This window comes from Pteronotus mesoamericanus, unplaced genomic scaffold (genome assembly GCF_021234165.1).
Source record: "Pteronotus mesoamericanus isolate MK-2021 breed Mesoamerican mustached bat unplaced genomic scaffold, CSHL_Meso_final contig_24, whole genome shotgun sequence".
NCBI classification, from domain to species: Eukaryota; Metazoa; Chordata; class Mammalia; order Chiroptera; family Mormoopidae; genus Pteronotus; species Pteronotus mesoamericanus.
The window spans coordinates 27,175,377-27,196,740 of record NW_026555100.1 but is presented as its reverse complement, the minus strand read 5'-3'; the positions used below and the strand labels follow the sequence as shown (position 1 = coordinate 27,196,740).

General features: G+C 39.7%; 1 protein-coding gene across 1 annotated transcript in view; it reads right to left on the bottom strand.

Moving 5' to 3' along the window:
* Positions 1–274: 274 nt before the first annotated feature.
* RPP30 (ribonuclease P/MRP subunit p30) overlaps positions 275–21,364 on the bottom strand; it is a 32,293-nt gene continuing 11,203 nt past the window's right edge. Inside the window, exons 6-11 of the mRNA XM_054572831.1 lie at positions 18,638–18,727; positions 10,040–10,156; positions 9,211–9,240; positions 8,776–8,813; positions 8,299–8,378; positions 275–2,171 (exon numbers count right to left, since the gene is read on the bottom strand). Of these exons, the coding sequence (XP_054428806.1) occupies positions 2,062–2,171; positions 8,299–8,378; positions 8,776–8,813; positions 9,211–9,240; positions 10,040–10,156; positions 18,638–18,727 (465 nt within the window). The 3' untranslated portion in view covers positions 275–2,061. The remainder of the gene's footprint in view (positions 2,172–8,298; positions 8,379–8,775; positions 8,814–9,210; positions 9,241–10,039; positions 10,157–18,637; positions 18,728–21,364) is intronic.

The window sequence follows — 21,364 nt, the reverse complement described above, 5'->3', positions numbered from 1 at the left end:
AGATTAAGGTGTGGCATCAAGTTAAGCTCTGGCTAGTGTGGCTCAGTGGACTGAGCATCAGCCTGTGAACCAAAAGGTCACCAGTTTCACTCCCAGTCAGGGCACATGCCTGGGTTACAGGCCAAGTCCCCCAGTTGGGAGCATGAGAGAGGCAACCAATCCCACACAGATGTTTCTCTCTCTTTCTCCCTCCCTTTTCCTCTCTCTAAAAATAAATAATCTTAAAAAAAAAAGTTAAAACAAAAATCAACTTAAACGTTTTATTTGTTTAAATTACATGCATAAAAATGTACACTCATGTGCCAATCTTTTAAAGGGACGTCAAAGCCTGTCCTTGGATGCATGGGAGCACTGATGGGAGATCCACGGTTGTTCTTCTTGAGTTCCAGTCTCTTTAAAGAAGCAAGAGAACTTAAGACTCCCGCGAAGTAATCCAAGTGCAGAATTTTACGGCATCTCCCCCAAATCTCAGTTATCCTGCTCATGCCTTTTATTTTAAACAGGTTTGTTTTTTTTTTAGTGACTACTCTTTTTCAAAACTTTCAAAAGCATCAAATTTAGTCTTCCTGGGATTTCCTTTTTTTCTCTCTCATAGTTCATCAGTGTTCACAATTTTTAACTAACTTATATGATTTAACAGTGCTAAATACAATAACAGAGACTTGTGAATAAACACACACCTAACTTTTAGTGAATCCAAGTGGGGTATAGGCAAAAGCAAGCTGTCGCTCAAGTGGCAAACTTGGTGTGTGGGCTCAGGCGCAGTGGACATTAGCTTTATGCAGTGGGCTAATCCACCAAATTATGCACATGGAAGTCTGTCAAAAATGCTTTATTTTTAGAACCAACATTGTTAATATATACAATATATAAGTATATATGGAACATATGCGTGTGTGTATGAGAAAAAGAGAGAAAGAGAGAGAGAGAGAGAGAAATAGTCTTTTATTTTGCCAAGGGTTTTTATTTTTGCTTAATTTTTAAATCTGGAGTAGATTTTAAATTTTATCAAATGTCTTGTTAGCATCCATTAAGATGATTCTGATTTTTCTCACTTGACACATTAATAGTATAAAGTATAGTACATTAAAAAGAACTGAAATATTCTTAGATTCCTAGAATAAATCTCACCATGTCATGGCATACTGTTTTAATGGTTTCTCTTTACCAATATTTTATTTAAGTATCTATATTCGTGAGATTGGTATAAAGTTTTCTTTTTGAAATGATTATTTCTCTGACTCTGTCCTTTTTCTCAGTTAAAAGATTATTGATATCAATAGCAAAAATACACATATTTGCAAAAAAGGCTACTTCCACCTAATATAATAATCCTCCTCTTAAAAAATTATATCCAAAGTTGGTTAAGTCTACTGCTTTGATATTCTTAATATAACTATTAGGAAAAATCAGTATTAGATTTTCAAGGGTGTCCAAGTCAAAGGAGGGAATTGTATTTCAAGGACATCGTGGAGGTAAGAAGCAGCAAAGGAAGAGGCCAAGTGTGATTTTAGGTGCACTTCCCTTCTCTTTCTACAAATTTTATAGCAAGTCCTTTTAAAAAAACTTTGATTTGATGAACATAATAAAACAGAGGCTTAAAACAAGAATAGATCAACTAAAACCCAATCCCTTAATATAAATTTTAATAGTCTCAAAAATAACCACTCTTCTAGTAAGATTGAAAAACAATGTGTATCAAGTAAAGCAGAAAAGCATGAGTTTTTAAATGAACAAAAAACATTTTTAAAGTCTCTTGAAATATCAAAACATCTTCTAATTTATACCTGCTGTTTTATCACTTACACAAAGAATATACACTAGACTCTTTTTCTCTTATAATATAGTATCTGAATTCATTAAGCGGAATCTTTTTTTTCCTAAATGCTTCACCAGGTTTTGTCTGTTAGTTTAATGGCTTGAATATAAAATCGTTTTTAGAGACTACCAATTTCTAGCTCCATGTGAAAATAGCAAATCATATAAAGGTTTCATTTCTGTTGTGGCTGATGGACTATAAAAGGGAAGCAGGGAGTGTTGACAGAGACTGGGAGATTCTTTTCAGTCCTCACACTTGGCTTTTTTGCAAGCGGGAAAAGAATCATCATTTCCTTCTGATGGCCGAGGTTTCTTCACTGTGGAAATAATTCCAAAAGCAGTTTTCCTAGTTTCTATAAAACAAAGGAGGAAATCACAGTGCTCGAAGTTAAGACATGATTTAAAGAGGTAGTTGAATAAGTATCACTATGTTGCTTTGACATACAGCAGTAGTAAATGATAAAACCATAATGAAATACTGACCGCTGATGACATTTACTGTTATTACCTTTCCCTTGTCCAAAATATACAAATATCGGTATGTTTTTAACATCTAACTCATTCCTAAGGACTATGTCAAGAGTAAAACTGCAAGGTAGGTCATCGCTAACGGTTTGTCTGCGGTACCTTCAACAGCCAGGACCCAGGTCACAGACCTTAGTGCAGCAGTGCTTTACATGTGGGAGAAGGACGGACGAATCGCAATAGCACGCACGACAGTCAATTGTATTTCTCCCGTGGCGGTGTGTGTGCTCACTTCATTTTACAGCACAGCACGTACCATATCTGTCTTCTCTGCTAGATCATCAATGTACTTCTGAAGAATCAATCATATTTATTGTATTGCCAGCATCCAGCAATGCCTGGTTATGTAATAAGTGTTCGGTAAATACTCGATTGAATGAAGAAAATCAAACTCATACGTTTACTTATCTCATATATTGGTGACGATGGACAAAGTATAGGATTATTAGATGTTTAGGTCTGATTGGCAGTGAAGCTCAACTTAAATTTGGCCAACTTTTGCTAAAAATGAGAGTAGGCCAGGCACTGTGTCATCTATAGAGGGAATAAAGATGCCCAACACAGTGTTCCTTCCTACAACACTGAGTTAAGTGCCTAGGGGCAAATACAATAGGAATGGAGCTGCCCACGAGTATTAACTGTGCCCGGATAAATCACGAAAGGCATCATAAAAGAGCTGACACTAGGGAGAGGAAAGGGGAAAAAAGGGAGAAGAGAGAATTCCGTTGCAAAGGCATGGAGAGAGAGAGGTAAGAAGACTGTAGCATGGTTAGGGGACAGTACAGCCAGTGTGAAGGAGGAATGTGACAAATCTTAGTGGGCAATGAGGCTGGCAGAGTAGCTTGTGAAGAGTCACAATGCCATGAAGAGAGATTCAAACTTAGTCCTTCAGAAGTGGGAGGGACCAGGGAGAGATCCATTAGCTACGAAGGAGGAAGAATCAAAAGAACTCAATGAACATAAATTTAGTTAAGAGTTATTTCTTATTTCAAGTAATAAAAGTCAAGTCAATTTTAAAGAGTTAAGCATTACCTTTTCATTTGTCAGGATTAATTTAACAAGTCTACTACATCTTTGCCAGTTATTTAAAAGCATTTTAATATATAAAAAGGACAAAACTGCTCTCAAGGTCATTAAAATGCCAACATAATCAGTCTCAAAACAAACAGAAATCGCTAATGATTTCTATTTCACCAAATGAAAAATGTTGCATTTAGAGACGCTTGTTTGTGTCACTATGGTTCTGAGTAAAAATCTAAAAACCAGTTGAATGAATAAAAATTAAATTGTGAAAATCCATACTTTATAACAAAATGCATTTACTTTCAAAATTCTTTTAGTACTATCTCCGAAATGTTCTATTTTTTAATCACATGAATATTTACTTCTTAATTTAAGCTGATAATTATAAACAAGATCTTTATAGTTATCAGATAAAGAAACTTTCAGTATAAGTCTTTTGGAAGTAACATTTGTATAGGGCTTTAGCTTAGCAAGTGTTTTCACATGTAGTATTTCCTTAACTCATCCTGTCAAGGAAAACCTACAACTACCTCTAGAGTACTTATTTATAAAAAAATGAGTGCACCATTGTGTTCATGAGGAATTAAGGCAGGTCTCCACAACAGGTGGTCCATCTCGATCCAATGGCTCATTGAGGATAACAACCTTGTCAACCACCAGCTGAAGCCTCTGGCCCTGAACCGCTTTCTTCTGGCCCTTCCCCACAACCTCAGAACTGCTATTCAGTGGTCTCTGGCAACCTACACGACCCATCTAATTCTGATTCCCTGTGGCAGGACTTCCAATGTTGAAAGCCAGATACTATGTGTCCCAAGTTTTCTGTTTTCCTGGTATCCATTCTTGCACTGCTTTCAACAATTCCTCTCATGAGTAGGTTCCCAGAGCATCTAAGAACCTATTGACCATCTTCTGGTGGTGCTCCGGTACTTTGCTGTCCTTCTAAGAATGTGGCACTAAGGATGCTACAGATGCCAGCTAGGACTTCATCAATGCAGAGGACAATAATGAGTCTTTAACCCCTGCTTGCTCCAGAATCCTTTTGTTCTTCTAAAGTAACCTAAGGTAAATTAGCAGTCTTAGGAATACACCGCACAACTGTCTCATACTGATCCCAGTGTCAATTAAACCAAGGTAGCGGTACTTCATCCTGTAGACGTGTGGTCAGTTCTGCAGGGACAGCAAGCATAAACTAGGGGTGTCCTGAGAACACGAGAGTGAATGGCAATGCTACCTAAAGTCCGCAGGTCTTTTAGTTTAGCTTCTATAAAAGCCCGGCTTTACATATATTCTATATTATATAATTAAGTTTTTTAAAGTCAAATGCAGACCTTCCTGTTTTTTCCTATTAAATTTTTCTTAAAGTTCCCCCTTCTTGGCAGGCAGAGGCCATTGTCCCTTTTCTGCACCCTTCCCCCAGAGCCACAGAGCTGACAGGCAGGTGCTATATCTAAGACTCCATTAACCTGGCTGACACTGTTTGCCCCGCTCAGGAAATGCCCAGAGACTCCCTCCCACTCAATTTACAGGCCCACCCAAACTGTAAACTGTAAATTTTCCATACGAATGGCTGGTCTGAGTTCTTTCCTAAATCCTCTCAAACAAGCAACAGCCAGCATCAGCAATTCCCCGCCCACATACCTCTTGCTAAGTGGCCCAGCCCAGATTCACAGCTGGGCTTCACCTGGGAATCTCCAAGCCCAGCACAAGTAGCAGCCATCTCAGATTGCTTTATAGCTCAGGAAGGGTGGCCCAAGGCAGAACACAAGTGGGGGCTGACCGTAACCTGCACCACCTGGGAAACCCCAGGGCCAGCGCACCCAGCGGACAGCTACAGACCACATCAGAGCACCACCACCCTGCCTCTGCACAGCTGATCCTCCACAGAGGGTGGAGGCTGGTGGTCAGTGGTCATAGCCAATCATTGCAGCTGACTGGCCTGGGTAAAAATCCCTCCCATAGACCTGCCTACAGCAATCAAGCCTCAATTACAAGAGGAGGGCATACTCAGCCCACACAAAAGGGGCACCTCGCGTACCCACCTTGGGTGATAGCAGGGGCTGTGCTACTGGACCCTTGTAGGGAAAATGGAGTCAGTCAGGCTCCCTCACCCAGATGTCCGGGCAACTATGAATAAGCAGTAGTCACATAACCTTGAGTATGGGCCCACATGCACAGAATCATGTTCTGCTACACAATATCTTGGCATCCTGCCAGCTTGGTGAGCATTTAGTACATAAGGGAGTCAGGACTTCCTGTGGTGTGACACGTGGCTTGCAGCATGTGTGGATTGCCCCACCCGTGAATAAAGGCATGTCAGGCATCCCCACAGCTCTGTGACATTTTCTTCCGTGTACCTGAATCCCATGTGAACCTGCCTGGCCTTAAAAGGCTGCAAGACAACCCCACAGGACACCTACTGCATTAGGCCATGATACCAAGACAGGGAGTCATAGCAGCTCTATTTAATACATAGAAGCAAACACAGGGAGGCTGCCAAAATGTGGAAACAAAGAAACATGGCCCAAATGAAAGAACAGATCAAAACTCTAGAAAAAGAACTAAACAAAATGGAGATAAGCAATCTATCCGATGCAGAGTTCAAAACACTGGGTAAAAGGATGCTCAAGGAACTTAGTAAGGTCCACAACGGTATAAAAAAGATCCAGTAGAAATGAAGGATACACTAATTGAAATAAAGAACAAGTTTCAGGAAAACAACAGTAGAGTGGATGAAGCCAAGAATCAAATCAATGATTTGGACATAAGAAAGCAAAAAACAACTAAAAAGAACAAGAAGAAAAAAGAACCCCCCAAAATAAGAACAGTGTAAGCAGGCTCCGGTATGGCTTCAAGAGGTCCAACATTTGCATCACTGGGATGCCAAAAAGAGAAGAGAAAGAGCAAGAAACTGGAAATCTATTTGAAAAATAGTGAAAGAAAATTTCCCTAATTTGATGAGGGAAATGGAAATGCAAGTCCAGGAAGCACAGAGCGTCCCAAACAAGATGGATGCAAAGAGGCCCCCTCCAAGACACATCATAATTAAAATGCCAAAGGTTAAAGATGAAGAAAGAACCTTATAAGCAGCAGGAGAAAAGAAGTTAATTACTTACAGGGGAGTTCCCATAAGACTGCCACCTGATTTCTCTAAAGAAACTTTCCAGGCTAGGAGGGATTTGCAAGAAATATTCAAAGTCATGAATGGCAGAGACCTACGGCCAAGATTGCTCTGCCCAGCAAAGCTATCATTTAGAATCAAAGGGCAGATAAAGAGCTTCCCAGACAAGAAAAAACTAAAGGAGTTTAGCATCACCAAACCATTATTACATGAAATGTTAAAGGGACTTATTTAAGAAAAAGAAGATCAAAACTATGAACAATAAAATGGCAATAAATACACATCTATCAATAATAGAATCTAAAAAGCAAATCAAGCAAACAAGAACAAAGAATCATGGTCACAAAGAGCGTTTTGATGGTTGCCAGATGAAGGGGGATGGGGGGGATGGGTGAAGAGGTGAGAGGATTAAGAAGTACAAATAAGTAGTTACAGAATAGCTATCAATGGAGATGTAAAAATACAATACAGGAAAAGAAGCAGCCAAAGAACGCATATGTGTGACCCACAGACATGAACAATGTCGTGGGGTTTGCTGAGGGAGTGGGGGGTGCTGGATGGGGTGGGTAAGGGGAAAAATTGGGACAACTATAATAGTATAATCAATAAAATATTTAAAAAATTTTATTAGTAGAAAGCTAAAAAAAATAAATAAAGTTTCCCTTTCTTGTTTTAGTCTACTTTGGAACATGATTTGTTATCCAAACTCTTAATGATTCCTTAATTCATTTAAAATGGACAAAATAATGGCAAAACTACCAAAGTGTGAGCAAACTGTTCCCTAATTTCAAGAAAATTTTGATAAAATCCTGATTAATTTAGTCATTCCCAGAGCTTATGTGATGGGGTCTTGGCTCTATACTACAACAATCTCAAACTAAATATTTCAAAACAAAAAGCAAAATCATTTACTTCATGGGAAGTCAATACATTAAACAATTCTCTTAAGTGGAAATCAGATGACTAAAATCCAGACACAACACACAGGACTTCAATAACTTAACTAGTATAATTGTGCCAAATAACTTTGTCCACATGTAGCAACCTATTCTGGAGCTTAAAATTCCTTTGATATCAACTAAATTGCTTCTTGACCAACTACCACTAGTGCTAATAATTTCAAAAAGAATGAAGATAAAACAGAAAAGTGTAAATTAAAAACAATAAAATAAAACCTCATTTTCATTCTCCACAGCCTGAACATATCCTATACTTCTAATTCAAGTTTTATCCCCTGATGAATAAGGCCTCAAGTGGTGGAGTTATTGTGAAGAGGAAGCTACATGTAAATGAAATATGAGTAAAAAAAGTATAGTCTACACACACTTGAACATGTGAACAAAAAAAATGAGAAAAGCACAAGCTCTAATAAACACGAAAAGTTACAACTTGAGTTTGTTAGTTGGGATTTTACAAGGCATTTGCTGTTTTGTGTTCTTAATAAATGGCATAACATATATTGTTACATTTCAGTTCTGTAAAACAGTGATTTTTATAAGCTCCCGAGGAAGGAGACAGGAAAAGTAGAAGCCTATCAAAATATAGGCAGGGACATGCATGCAGAGCTAGAAAGAATGTACTCAGTCCTCATTTTTGTAACACAATCTATATTCATTCCACCAATTACAGAAAGTAAAGCCTGAAGTAAAGGATGAGAAAGCCCTGATGGGTATGGTTAAACAGGTTGAGGAAAGATGACCCTAAAGAAACTCTACAGGGCAGGACAATAAAAGTGGATAAGGCTCAATTGTCTGATAAACATGATTGGCTCGCGACAGGACCACCCGGTGTTTTTATTGGAAGAACTTGCTCACCTCCGTGGAGAAGCGCTGCTCGGCAGTTGGTGGACACCGCAGCCTTGGCGTCACTCTCAGAGAGTCCAAACAGCAGCCCCCTGTGGGTCATTAAGGATTTCATCCCAGAGTCAGCCAAGGACACGAGACTAACGCAAACATGACAGACAGCAGCAGCTCACTGGTCAGATTGAGAGAGGTACTTTATTTCTACAGCAGTTCCTAGCCCCACTGGAACATGCATGTGAGAAGAGGCTCATTTAACTCTAAGCTTTTTGAGTATAGTCCCTCATTCTTGCCCTCCTTTTTCTATCTCACCTTTGGTCCAGAAAACAAAAGGATGAAGCTCTCCATGACCTGATGTAATTTCTTTTTGAAAGTATTAATTGGTAAACTTACAGTAAAATAGTAAGAAAGCTATCTTGTCAGGGTATATCATTTCAAATCCCAAATTTCCTAAAAGAAAATTTCAGTAACATCTTACTCAGAAAAGGATACAAGTTTGCAATGTCATATGGTCCTCTTATTTCTAAAGGCTAAAATAAAAAGAACAAAAAAATAGACATGAGAGAAGTTATTCATAACATTCAATGACTTCACCTGCAGTAAATTAATAGATTAAGTGTCCAAATATAAAAAAGATAATTGCATAAATTTAAGTCCTTATAATTTTATTTTCTTGTTTTTGAAAATATAAAAGAACCCTATAAAGCATTCTCTAACATTATTAGCAAAAACCTATATAAACAAAACTTAAAGCCCCAAAAGAAAGGGGTAAATGTTACTCTTCAACAATTATAATGAGCAAATACAGTTAAAAATGAAAACATGCAATAAATGTTCATTATATTACTATTTTAATTTCTCCTCTAGAAACTTTTCAAAGTTTTATAGCTTGAAAAGAAAAAACAAAGTGCTTAGTGGCAGACTTACCCTTTCTGCAGCACTAGATATAATTACATTCTACAAGATAAAAAGTGATCAATATTAATCTTAGATAAATGTTAAAAAAAATGAGTCTTATAATACAAATAACCAGTAATTACATTTTAACATTTAAGGCTCTATAAATACCATCTTCTTTTTACTATAAGGCAAATAATTAAAGTGAAAGAAGGAAGAAACTTCATGTCAAACAAAAGGCAACTTACAATAAGCATAACAGGCCTTCCACACAGATCTTAGAAAAGACAAATTAGTTCTAAAAACTGGTTAAGAGCTGGTGTGGTTCAGTGACTTGAGTGTCGGCCTGTGAACTGAAAGGTCACTTGTTCGATTCCCAGTCAGGGCACACGCCTGGGTTGTGGGCCAGGACCGCAGTTGGGGGCATGTGAGAGGCAACCGACTGATGCATCTCTTGCACATGGATGTTTCTCTCCCTCTCTTTCTCCCTCCCTTCCCCTCTCTTTAAGAATAAATAAATAAAATCTTTAAAAAAAAAAACTAGTTGCAAGGTCATGCAATCTAAAGTCAACTCACTGACCACAAACAACTATTATCTAGACTACTCTTTCCATAGTGGCTAAATTGCAAACTCCTTATTAAAAGAAAGGCTTTCAACACATCTTGCTCTCCTCACATTATTCTTTTCTCAATATTCTCCTTCCCTTTAAAACTTGAAGAGCTGACTGAAATGGCAGAATTTGTTCTTGTGCCTTGAGAACTTTCTGCTCTAAGAAAAAGGAATCCGTTTGATAATCCAGTGGATTAATAGTAATAAACTGCTAGATTTAAAAAGCACCCTGAAATTATGAAACCATACCTTTCCTTTGCAGACCTGCATCAAACTGAGGGCATTGGAAATTGTATACCTTCTCATTGTAGAGTCTTTGATAGCAGGACTGTAGACAAGTTCAAAGCACACGCCTCGGTCAATCGCCTTCACGGGAAATAAAGAAAATAAACTGTCAAGAATAAACACACATTGTGCTTCTCTATTTTCATCAGAGTTCCATCTCACCTCCCTCTTCACCCCCCACTGCCCACCTCCTGCATGTCGAAGTACAGCCTCCAACAGAGGTGGACTTACGCCCACATAGCACCAGCCACGGGAGAAAACAGATCTGTGGCTCGACTTGATGAACAGAGTTTACCTTAGCGGTGGGGAGGCTGACAGGAATCCTGGGAAGGCTACGGACAGCAAAGTCCCGGAGGGGTGGGGGTGGCAAATGAGCTGTTATTACTTGAATTATCAAAAGGAAAACAGAGATGTGCCCCCTATACTTCGGGTAAACTGTCTGCAAACATAGTAAACTAAGTAATGTGACCCAAAAATGAAGAGACAAAGAAAGAAAGAGCTGAAAAATTTCCAAAGAACCGGGGTGGGAAGTCCTCTTGGATACATCACTTATTACATGTATGTTGAAAGAAGGAATACAAATAGCCAGGGGTGAGTGTTGTGAGTCAGGCACCGTGCTAAGGGTCTTATGTATATATTTAACCTTTACGCCACCTTTATAAGGCATTATAGCAGAGATTGCGAATTGCCTCTGATACTTTTTCCCCCCATTTCTTTACTAAAAGAGCCCCTGATTTTAAGTTGGGCTCATGGATGCCCATGAAAGCTGGGCCCTTGACAATTTTGCCTAGCTCACCATGTGCTTGGCCTTCAATATGAGGAAAAAAAAGAAATGTCTTTCTTATTTAAGGCATTGTGAATAGGTAGGCATCCACAGGTAGGAAAATATCCCGGAAGTTGTGGAAGTAAAACTGAGATCCACCACTACCCTATTCGGCTTTCCCCTTCGTCCATTTACAACAGATATGTTGCAAGCCAACTATGCATGGGAATGTTGAGAAAAAGCTGACGTGGTTCCTCTCTTCTAAGAGCTTACAGTTTAGTGGTGAGGAGACCATCAAATAACCACACAAAACACAAACCTTCAACTGTGATAAGCGCTACCCAGGAGAGGTTTGGGAATGGGTGGGGAAGGAATTAAGTAGTTAAATAGCAGAGGGAGGAGCCCTAGCAGAGGGAGGGAGGAGTGCGGGGAAAGGCTCCGGGGTTGGAGAGAGCCTGGTAGCACGTGGAGGACAAAGGCGACCACGGCGATGGAGGGCGGAAGGTGGGGGGGGGCCTTGCGGTGGAAGTGAGGCTACCGAGAGAATAAGGGGGAGACTTGCGGGGAACGTGGAGGCTAGAGATGGAAAGGGCCAACTGCGCAGGCCTTTAGAACTGGTGACAAGATTAATCTAAAAGCAGAGAGAAGGACTTCAGGGTGAAGATGTGGCAGTCACCGGGTTACAGTGGTCTTTGGAATGAGCCACAGAAGGCAAACAGGGACAGACCAAGTCTGTATGGTCCAAGTCTGCCTGGCAAAGGAGGTTCTATTACCCAGAGGGCGAGCTGGCACTGTACCTCCGGGGGTCCACCCTGGAGTGCGTACAGGGAATGGAAAATCCTGTCTTCTTCTGGATCTGGCAGCCCACCTTGATTCAAAGCAGGTGTACCTGGCAGTCTCCTCCTCCCACCCTTCCTGAACACAGATTTCCTTTCCTCCACTCCACAACCATCCCTCTCCTTAATTTTTCTTGCTGTCTTGAGGCTCCCAGATTTTATTTTGGATTTTCCTACATATCTGTTATTAGTTTAGTTAGAATTTACATGCTATTTTCTACACTGTAACCTTCCCCTCTCCTCTTTTCTGAGAACTTTTCCTCAACTCTAATTCTTTGGCTTGTGATGATTATTTCTGGGAAGATATAGGTTATGATGCTCTTTGGCCCACAGTTAAATGTACACCTTGTTCTTCGTAGCTTTACACTTCTTGAGAGCTGGTACATTGCTTTTTTGTAACACACAACTCATTTATACAAGTGCTTGATATATTTATATTCTAAGTAAATACATAGTAGCTTATGGAAAAAAGGTCATGTGATAATGCTGTTTACTATGGATTATTCACCATAAAAGAAATCAGGATGAATTTGGCAAACTGAAATTCACTGACGAACCAAAACACTTCCTTTAGCCATATTCTCAATTATCCCCCTAGCTATTTCTCTTACCAAAAGTACTAATTAGCCAAAGAGGCTGCCATATTTCTTTTCCTCATCCTTCTAGTTGCTGAACTAAATAAAACACAAGGCAGAAGGTTGGGGAGGAGGGCAAACAACAGATGTGGGTGACACACCAAACCAGATGACTAGGTCCCTAAGCGTTCTTAATTGATCTAAAGCTTTAGCTCCCCCACCCCCCACGGGGATCGGATCAAAATAAAATTCCTTTTTTTGGGAGGCGGGAGGGGAAAGAAAAAGGAACATAATTATCAGCTTAATTATTTTTTAAGAAAAAATGGTCTGATTTTGATCATAGTACATTAATCAAGTTTCCTTTAAAATTACTAACAAAACAGAGAAATGAAAGATACTGCACTACTGAAGGCTGTGAACATTCCTTTCATAACACTTTATTTTAGATTTTTAGATAGATAAAATAGAGAGTCATTACCTGGGCTCTTTCTTCTAAGGCCATTTTAATGAAAATTGCCTTAACTCATCAAATGATAGTTCACAGCAGCCTTTTTATAAAGAATGACAGTGCCTGCCTGATTGGCTCTTGTTCGCTCTCTGACCAAAGGTTCTGAAATAGGGAGATTTCTTTACTAATGAAAAATAACAGTCAACGACGCTACAAACCAAGGGCAGGTGTGTGATACTTGAATCAAGCGATATCGGTGGTAAAATTCCAAGAACTAACCAAAGCTTAAGAGAATGAAAAGCGAAAGAAAATAGGGAGTTGATTACTGGGATAATACATGAATTCCCTGTTAATTTCATAAAAATTAGTTCTTTACTGAATTCAAAGGATGACACCCTTGGTGTACCATTCTTTTACATAGGTAATTTGTTACATGATTCACAAATCAAGTAACATAAGAAAGCAATAAAGTATCTCTGCTCCTGTTGGCCCTATCCCTACTTCCCATAATCACTTTTGTTCAATTCTTGTCTTCTTCTAGCTTCTTCAAACAAATATAAGCAAATATGAATATATATTATTTTTTCTCTTTTTTTACCCAAAAGGTAGCCTGCTACATTCCTGTTCTTACTTGAAGGGTTTTCCATGTCAGATCCTAACTTTGGCATTGTTTCATACTTGCACAGTATTCCATTGTACAGGTATAGCAGTTATTTAACCAAGTCTCTACTGATAGACTTTGAGTTGTTTCCATATATCGGTAGAATAAACACTAAAGTGGAATTTCTGGGCATTATGGGTTAAGTTGTGTCTCCCCATAAAAGGCATGCTGAAGTGCTAGCCCTCAGTACCTGTCTATGTGACTTTATTTGAAAATAGGTTCACTGTAGATGTAATTAGTTAAGATGAGGTTGTATTGGAATAGGGTAGGCCCCTCGTCCAGCACAACTGATGTTTTTATAAGATGGTGGCAGTGTGAAGACACAGAAGAAGGGAGAACAAACACATTGTGAAGACAAAGACAGGGATTAGAGTTACACAGTTGCAAACCAAGGACCACCAAAAAGATGGCCAGCTAACCAATAAAAGCTAAGCAGAGGCAAAGAACTCCTCAACAGGTTTTGGAAAAAGAAGGACCCTGCTAACATCTCTTTTAAAATATTTTTCTGTTTTCCAAAGTTTATTAAAAAATCAAAGCACAGAAAAACTTTACATTAAAATATGTCAATTTTAGCTTCCATACTGTAGTCTACAGACACGAAAAAATTGAAACATATTTTTTTTTAAAAAAAAGCTTTGGTATTTATTTATTTATTTTAAGATTTTTAAATTTACTTTAGAGAGAGGGGAATGGAGGGAGAAAGAGAGGGAGAGAAACACTGACATGTGAGAGAAACATTAATCTGTTGCCTCTTGCACGCCCCCAACAGGGGGGATCTGGCCCACAACCCAGGCATGTGTCTTGACAGGAAATCGAACCAGCAACCTTTTGGCTTGCGGGACGATGCCCAACCCACTGAGCTACACCAGTCAGGGCAAAACATGCTATCTTTTTTTAAAACCTGTGGAGCATGACCACAGTGGTAGCCAGGCTAATTCATTTGATTTACCCTGCCAACATCCTGATTTTGGACTTCTGGCTTCCAGAACCGTGAGATGATAAATTTCTGTTTAATTAAGCCACCCAGTTTGCGGTACTCTGTTATTAATACACTGGGTCAGAGGGTAAAGCATTTGTAACTTTGACAGCTGTTACCAAATGAACCACTCCCCCACAGAGACGGTTCCAATTCACACTTCCAGTCAGTGCATGAGAAAGCCTGCTTTCCCACAGGTTTACAACAGTGTATCTGGGTTTATGCCACTCAGACAGGTGATTTTAATGTGAATTTCTCCTATTATAATGAATTTTAAGCATCCTTTTGTATGTTTAAGGGCCATTTGTATTTCCTTTCCTGTGAAATGTTGTTTTCATATACTTAATCCATTTTTTGTTGTTCATCTTTTTAAAAAAAATTAACTTCTCAATTTCTAGGAGTTCTTCACCTATTAAGAATAGCGGTTTTGTTCTTTTTTTTGTCTATGATATGAGTAAAAACATTTTTACCAGTCTCTGATTAATCTTTTAACTTTGTTTCTGGTGATTGATTGATTGATTTCTACACAAATTTTTGACACTGGCAAGTGTGCTGGCATTGGTCCAAGCACCTGATCGATGAAGTACTTAACACATTTTGGTTCACAATGTGTAATAAAAAATAGTTTATAAAGCACTCACACCCAATCAAGTACATGTGGCATGATTCCTGGGACAACCTCACTGCTTCAGACACTATTTGCTGGACATCTCTCAGTGGGGAACTAGACCATGAAGATAGAAATGGATTAGGGTTCAAGGGAGTGCTGAGGGAAAAACATCAAAAAAAAGAGCATAAAACATACAATCAGCGAAAATAACTCTACATACTTGAAGTCATTGCTGGATGGCAATAACACTGAAAAAAACCCCCCCAAAAAAACCCAAAGGGAGAGGAAGGGTATGTACTGCTTAAAAAAATTCTCAAAACCTGAATTCATAAAGATTATGTTTCAAAATATAAAATTATTGTGTGCTTAATAAAGAGCTCTGCTGTAAAATAACTTTAAATAGCAGTTCCCTGTGGTGGGGAATGGCAGCAGGTTAGAATCAAAGTGGGAGCACAAATCCCAAGTCAGAGTGTATCTGTGTGGGTCAGAAAGGCCCTGCGTCTCAGTCCCACTCCCTGCAGAGAGGAGATCATTCACACCTACCCTGGCCTCAACTGCTGGGCTGCAGCAGGTGTAAAAGGGCCTAAACTATAAATGCTAAATGATTAGAAGTTATTTGACTATCCAAGAAGAGAAGTTAAATTCCATTTTTTAGAAACCCAATTATCACATGATAAAGCTGTGATTCCCATACTCTAAACTCCAGAAGCGGTTTGCAGGAGACTTTAGAGCGAATCACATCATTGAAATTATGGTGCCCTGAGCAAGTGAAGATTACAAAAGGGACAAGAGCTATACATTATACAAATGGAGTGCTTTAGCAGGATCTAGCCTTCCTTCACAATCCCAACCTTCTGGGCTGACAATTCTCACATAGCTAACCAGCCTCTAGGTAAACAGACAAGTGAATTCCTTATCTTAATGCTCCCGCCTTTCAACACCACAGAAGAAAAGAGCACAAATGCTAGCCAGATTAAGATCTGTGCTGTTTCCTCCTGTGCTCAATAAAGGGATCCTTATAAAGCCAACCTATCAATTTTTTGTGGCCAAAGACAAGTTTACCCTTAAGGCCAAAGGAGCAGGCAGGGACCAAGACTCAATTGTTAACCACATTCACTCTATGCTGTGTTTTCCCGGCGAATACATGCTTATTCATTAATGTAGACAGACAGCTCTATAAACAGATTTAATGTGATCAGATACGAATGATACATAGTTAACTACAGAACTATGATTTACCCTGAACAAGCAGCTGGACACCTTTTATTGTATGTTTCCAGATTCCTCTCTCTTCAATGAGAACTAGGTGAATAAATTAATAGGGACTCTTCTCCCTAACTCACACGGCAGCCTACTTCTACATTAGATAAAGACTAAAAATAATCTTGTGCAGCCTTTCCCTCCGCTCCATCATCTCGTTATTAAACAACATATGTAAAATGTTCACACCAGATTTATAAAGAAGAGGACACTGTGTTAAATACTTCGTATCCCTCTCACTTGTCAAATTTTTACTTTTCAGAATTCTTAAGTTGAAAAATGTGGAAATTAAGCCAAAAATATCATCAAACAACAGCAGCCTCCCTGAGCTTACAGATGGAATCGGGCGGTGGGATGTCTAAGTGCTGCTCTCTCCGCATGCCATCCCTGTGGCCCACTCTCCCCACCGGCCCAGCACTGACGACCGACTTGGGACTCGGGACCTGCAGGATCTAGTCTGGTCCTGGAGCCGCACACTGATATGCCAAGCTAGACATACACTCATTAAACTGAGATATTTTAGGGAGGCCCCAATATAGGCAAGAGAGTGGGATAATTAAGAAAGGACCAAGATATAGTTGGTGCTCTCTAGAAGCTCACAGTCTGGGTTGAACAGTAGGGCATGTTCATGAGAAAGCAACTGAAAGCCTTTATCAACTGGGAAGCTTCCCAGTTAGCCATTTTAGGACATAAGGAATTAGGTGCACTGCTGTCCACTCTATGGACTTGGCCTTAGCTTCACAGGCTACTATGTCCTGCCAACCAAGGACACAGTATTGTATGTGGCCTGACTCAGGGAAAGCCATCTAGAAAATAGCCTTCCTATATCATTAAGGTGGAGAGAAAGGTAAAAAGGTATACATTTAATAGCACTTTACAGAGCTGCTTCACTGACTGAGGCCAGGTGGTGCCATCTAGAAATGGATTGACTGTTTGAGGCTGGTAAGGCTTTGGCAAACTCCTGGAGTCAAAGATTACTACTTATGGACAGAAGCTGTATGTGAGGCCAACAAGACAGTCACTGCCTTGGGTACTATATTAAGTTTATGCCTTTTATAATAGGTAGCTGGGCAGAGCAGAGAGCTCATGTGACGGAATCAACAGCACTGTCCCAGCCCTGTGACTGATGAGCTCAATGGCTTCTCCTTGCTAGTCTTCATTTTACCACACTTGATAAGCGGGCTGTTAACACAGATCTCCAATTCTAAAATGTGATGATTCAGATTTTTTTCTTTTAAGTGTTTACTTATTTATTTGTAAGTTCTGGCAACAATGTGGGGGAAACGATGATTTGAGCTTAAGCAATATTGTTGTATGTTCTTTATTTATCAGAAAAGAGCTGTTCACTTTAAATATATGACTTTAATATTTTGGATACTTTTCAAGTACAGTCTTAGTAGAATATTTTTAGGGGTAGAACATAAGCCAACTAAAATTTTTCCACACTGAATTCAGTTTTTCCACACCGTATAGATCAATTTTCTCCTCATTGTCTCCCTCTAGTCTTGGCATGGAGCCAACTCCTTAGCAGCAGAGACAGGAAAGCAACTCTACAGAGACAAAAGAACAGGGGAGTTCTCGATCTTGAAAAAATATGTACATTTTTAGTTTTCCAATTCTGACAGGATCAGGTATATAATCTGGACTGTTTATTACACTCTTTGTCGCCTTCCATAATAGTTTCTGAGAATGGGAGGCGGAGCGTTGGAAAACCACTCTTCTATAACAGCAGCCCACCTTCCCGAGGAGCTGGCTGCTAATGCAAATAGCTGTCAGCTGTGCTGGCCTTCCTGCTAGTGAAGTGAAATATCACCTAATGATGGAGTAAGGCTTTACAAGAAAGCATGACAGAGGAAAGATGAAGGGTAGAGAAAACAAGAGAAACTAGGTCGAGAGGTGAGGAGGAAAATGCTACAGCAGGAGGAGGAACGAAAAGTCCCCTGAATGCATGGCTCCCCTATCAGGTTATTATAAAAGTGGCCCGGGCTGCTGGGTAACGCCACGTGCTTCAGTGCCGATGTTCCCTTTGCATGGACCAGGCCTGCTCTGCTTTCCATCCCCTGCTCCCTCCTGCCCACCCCCCTCCAGCTCACTGGTGCCTCCAGGAACATTTTTTTCCTTCCCCTTCTTTTGTAACCTTAACGTTCAATGTTCAGCCTATAAGTGTCCAACACTGTTAGCTTTCCTTCCAAGAAATATCCTTCATAAATTTTGAGTTGTAAGGCCTTTCAAAAACGTCTTCATAATTTACTGATTTTTTTTTAATTTTAAGCTTCCCCCCCCCTTTAGTCAGTATAGCAATGTAAGATCCTCTTTTTAAAAATGCTCATTTCTAGCCTTTTTTTTTTTTTTTTGGTTCCTTCTGCCCCTTGTCCAGTTTGTTAATCTAAGTTTCTACAGATTCAAGGAGAGAATGGAAAGAGTAACACTTACCACATTAATAGGAGGTCTTTTGAAGTAAAATGGTAGTTTTTCTGTTACAGTTATACAGACTAAATCCACATCTAAATGTGTACAAGCAACCTGTCGAAAAGAAAAAAAAGGTAAGCTCTTTTTCATGGCACCTCAGAGGTGGCTGGCTGCTTCAGAATGAAGGCGAACATTTCTTTCCCAGACAATGGATGCCAGAAACTCATTGAAGTGGACGATGAATGCAAATTTCCACCTTCTGTGAGAAGCGTATTGCCACTGAAGTTGCTGCTGATGGTCTGGGTGAAAAATGGAAGCGGTATGTAATTCAAATCAGTCGTGGAAACGACAAACAAGGTTTCTCCATGAAGCAGGTGTCTAGACCCGTGGCCACGTCCGTCCGCCTGCTACTGAGTAAGGGACATTCCTGTTACAGACTGAAGAGGACTGGCGAGAGAAAATGCAAATCTGTTTGGGGCTGCATTTTGGGTTAAGCTCAGTATTCTCAACATTGTCATTGTAAGAAAAGGGGAGAAAGATATTCCTGGTCTTATTGATACTACTTGTCACCTGGGGCCCAAAAGAGCAGGCAGAATCCAGAAACTTTTCAATGTCTCAAAACAAGATGATGTCCATCAATATGTTGTGAGAAAGCCCTTAAATAAAGAAGGTAAGAAAACTTGGACTAAAGCACCGAGATTCAGTGTCTTGTTACTCCACGTGTCCTGAATACAGACACTGATGTAGTACCTGAAGAAACAACATACTAAGAAAAATAAGGGAGAGGCTGCAAAATATGCCAAACTCTTGGCTAAAAGAATGGAGGAGGCCAAAGAAAATTGCCCGAACACACTGCCAAGTGACATAGGTTTCCTCTCTGAGAGCATCTACCTCTGAGTCTGAGTCCAGTCAAAAAACATACTTTCTAAGAGTAGCAAATAAATAATAACAGACATTAAAAAAGCGGGGAGGGTGGGTGGGGAGAGGGGAAACCAAAAGGAAAATTGGCACATGTTAAGAATGGGAACTAAGATCAGTCCCAATATGAAGAAATATAGATAGATGTTGTTCACTCCAAAGGTGTTATGATGATTCTGTGTTGAAATACGCCTGTTGAAATATGAAATCAATGGTTAGCCATTCCTTCAGGTTTGGCTTGAACGGTTTACCTACAATCTAGCTGAAGCCGCGTTGCATATCCATAGACCTTCTGAGCCGACAGGGCCCAGTGGCGCTGTTACTTGTAGTCTGCTACGTAAGGATGGATTGCTACGAAAGGCAGCTTGGTTTGTGGAAGGTCAGACTGTTCTAGAAAGGGGAAACTGACTCTCTGAAATCCAAGAAAAGAACAAGCCATATGCTCCACTTTCCCCACAAATCATTCATTTTTGTGCTACAAGTTGTCTTAGGCCCGTGGTTCCTACCAGCCTACTGAGTGGCTAAAGAAACATTAACATGATGGTACCAATGCCATTTTGTTTAAAAACTAATAAAAACAATCTACATAAATGGTCAAAACAGAGCTGTTAAAAATCAGATGATACTGAATGCATTTTTCAGCCTTTCATTTCCCTTTGCTTTGTTCTAATTTTTGCTGTAAGTTGTTTATTAATACTCTGCATTTATATCCAAAAGAGATTTGAAAGCGCTTACAAAAACTGCATGCAAGATAAAATAAACAGATAAGGGAATCAGTATAAAAGGAAAACCGGGGAAGGAAAATAAACTTGGGAGAAGGTTACTAGCTTAAAAGTACAGGCCAAAAGACTCCGCTGGAAGATCCATGTCTGGCTCTGATTTTGCCATTATTTGATTTACAGAGATAAAAAGGATTGGCTGTTTTGTACTGTATTAAAAATAAGACATACTGACAATGCCGGCACATACAGAATCCATGGACAAATTCAAACTGCCAGGTGGCTATGCTGACAAACCAACCTCAGTGACACAGACCAAGGTAAAGGACGGAGCAAAGCAGAGGGGTAAGGAGGGTAATAAGAGGGGCTTCTCCAGAACCCCCGCTTTGGTCGCTCCTGCCCGCACCCCGGGTTCCCTGGCTTTAAGGCAGTCCTAGAAACCTAGTAAGCCTGGGAAGTAACACTGTTTTGGCAAAAACACTTGGCTCATAAAGAATCTGCCCCATCCCAACTGCCACAGCTGTCCAACTCATAAAAGTCATTGAAAATTTAATAAGAATTGACAAAGGAAAGCTCTGAAGAGCAGGTAACGCGAGTTCAGCTTCTGTTCACCATTTTGTAACTATCAGAATGACAAAGATCAAAAAGCTCAGGAATACACTGCTGACGTAAGAATGAAAAAACAGGTAGTCACAGGATCCTTAAATCACTGGAGTCTTAAAAAGTACTTTATTGAGAGGCATCAACATTTTAAGGGCACACGGACCGTATCCTATAGACTCTAGATATAAATTCTGTAGCTATATACTCTATGAATGCTCAAGTATTCAAGAGCAAACACCAATCACAAAAGACTAGACACAATGAAACGTGCCAATTTTACTTATAGTCCCCTTACACAATGGAATATGCTGACCCCTAAAAGGGACTGAGGTGTCTCTCTAACTAGGGAGCCATCTCCAAGATCTACCCTTAAGTGAAAAATGCATGGTGTTACATAAGAAAGAAGGGTGGAGAGGGGAATGAAGGAAGAAATGACTGGGTAAAAAATATTTCTGAAAAGATACACATTTGTTAGCAGTGGTTGCCCCTGGAGAAAAGGGAGAGGAAGTTT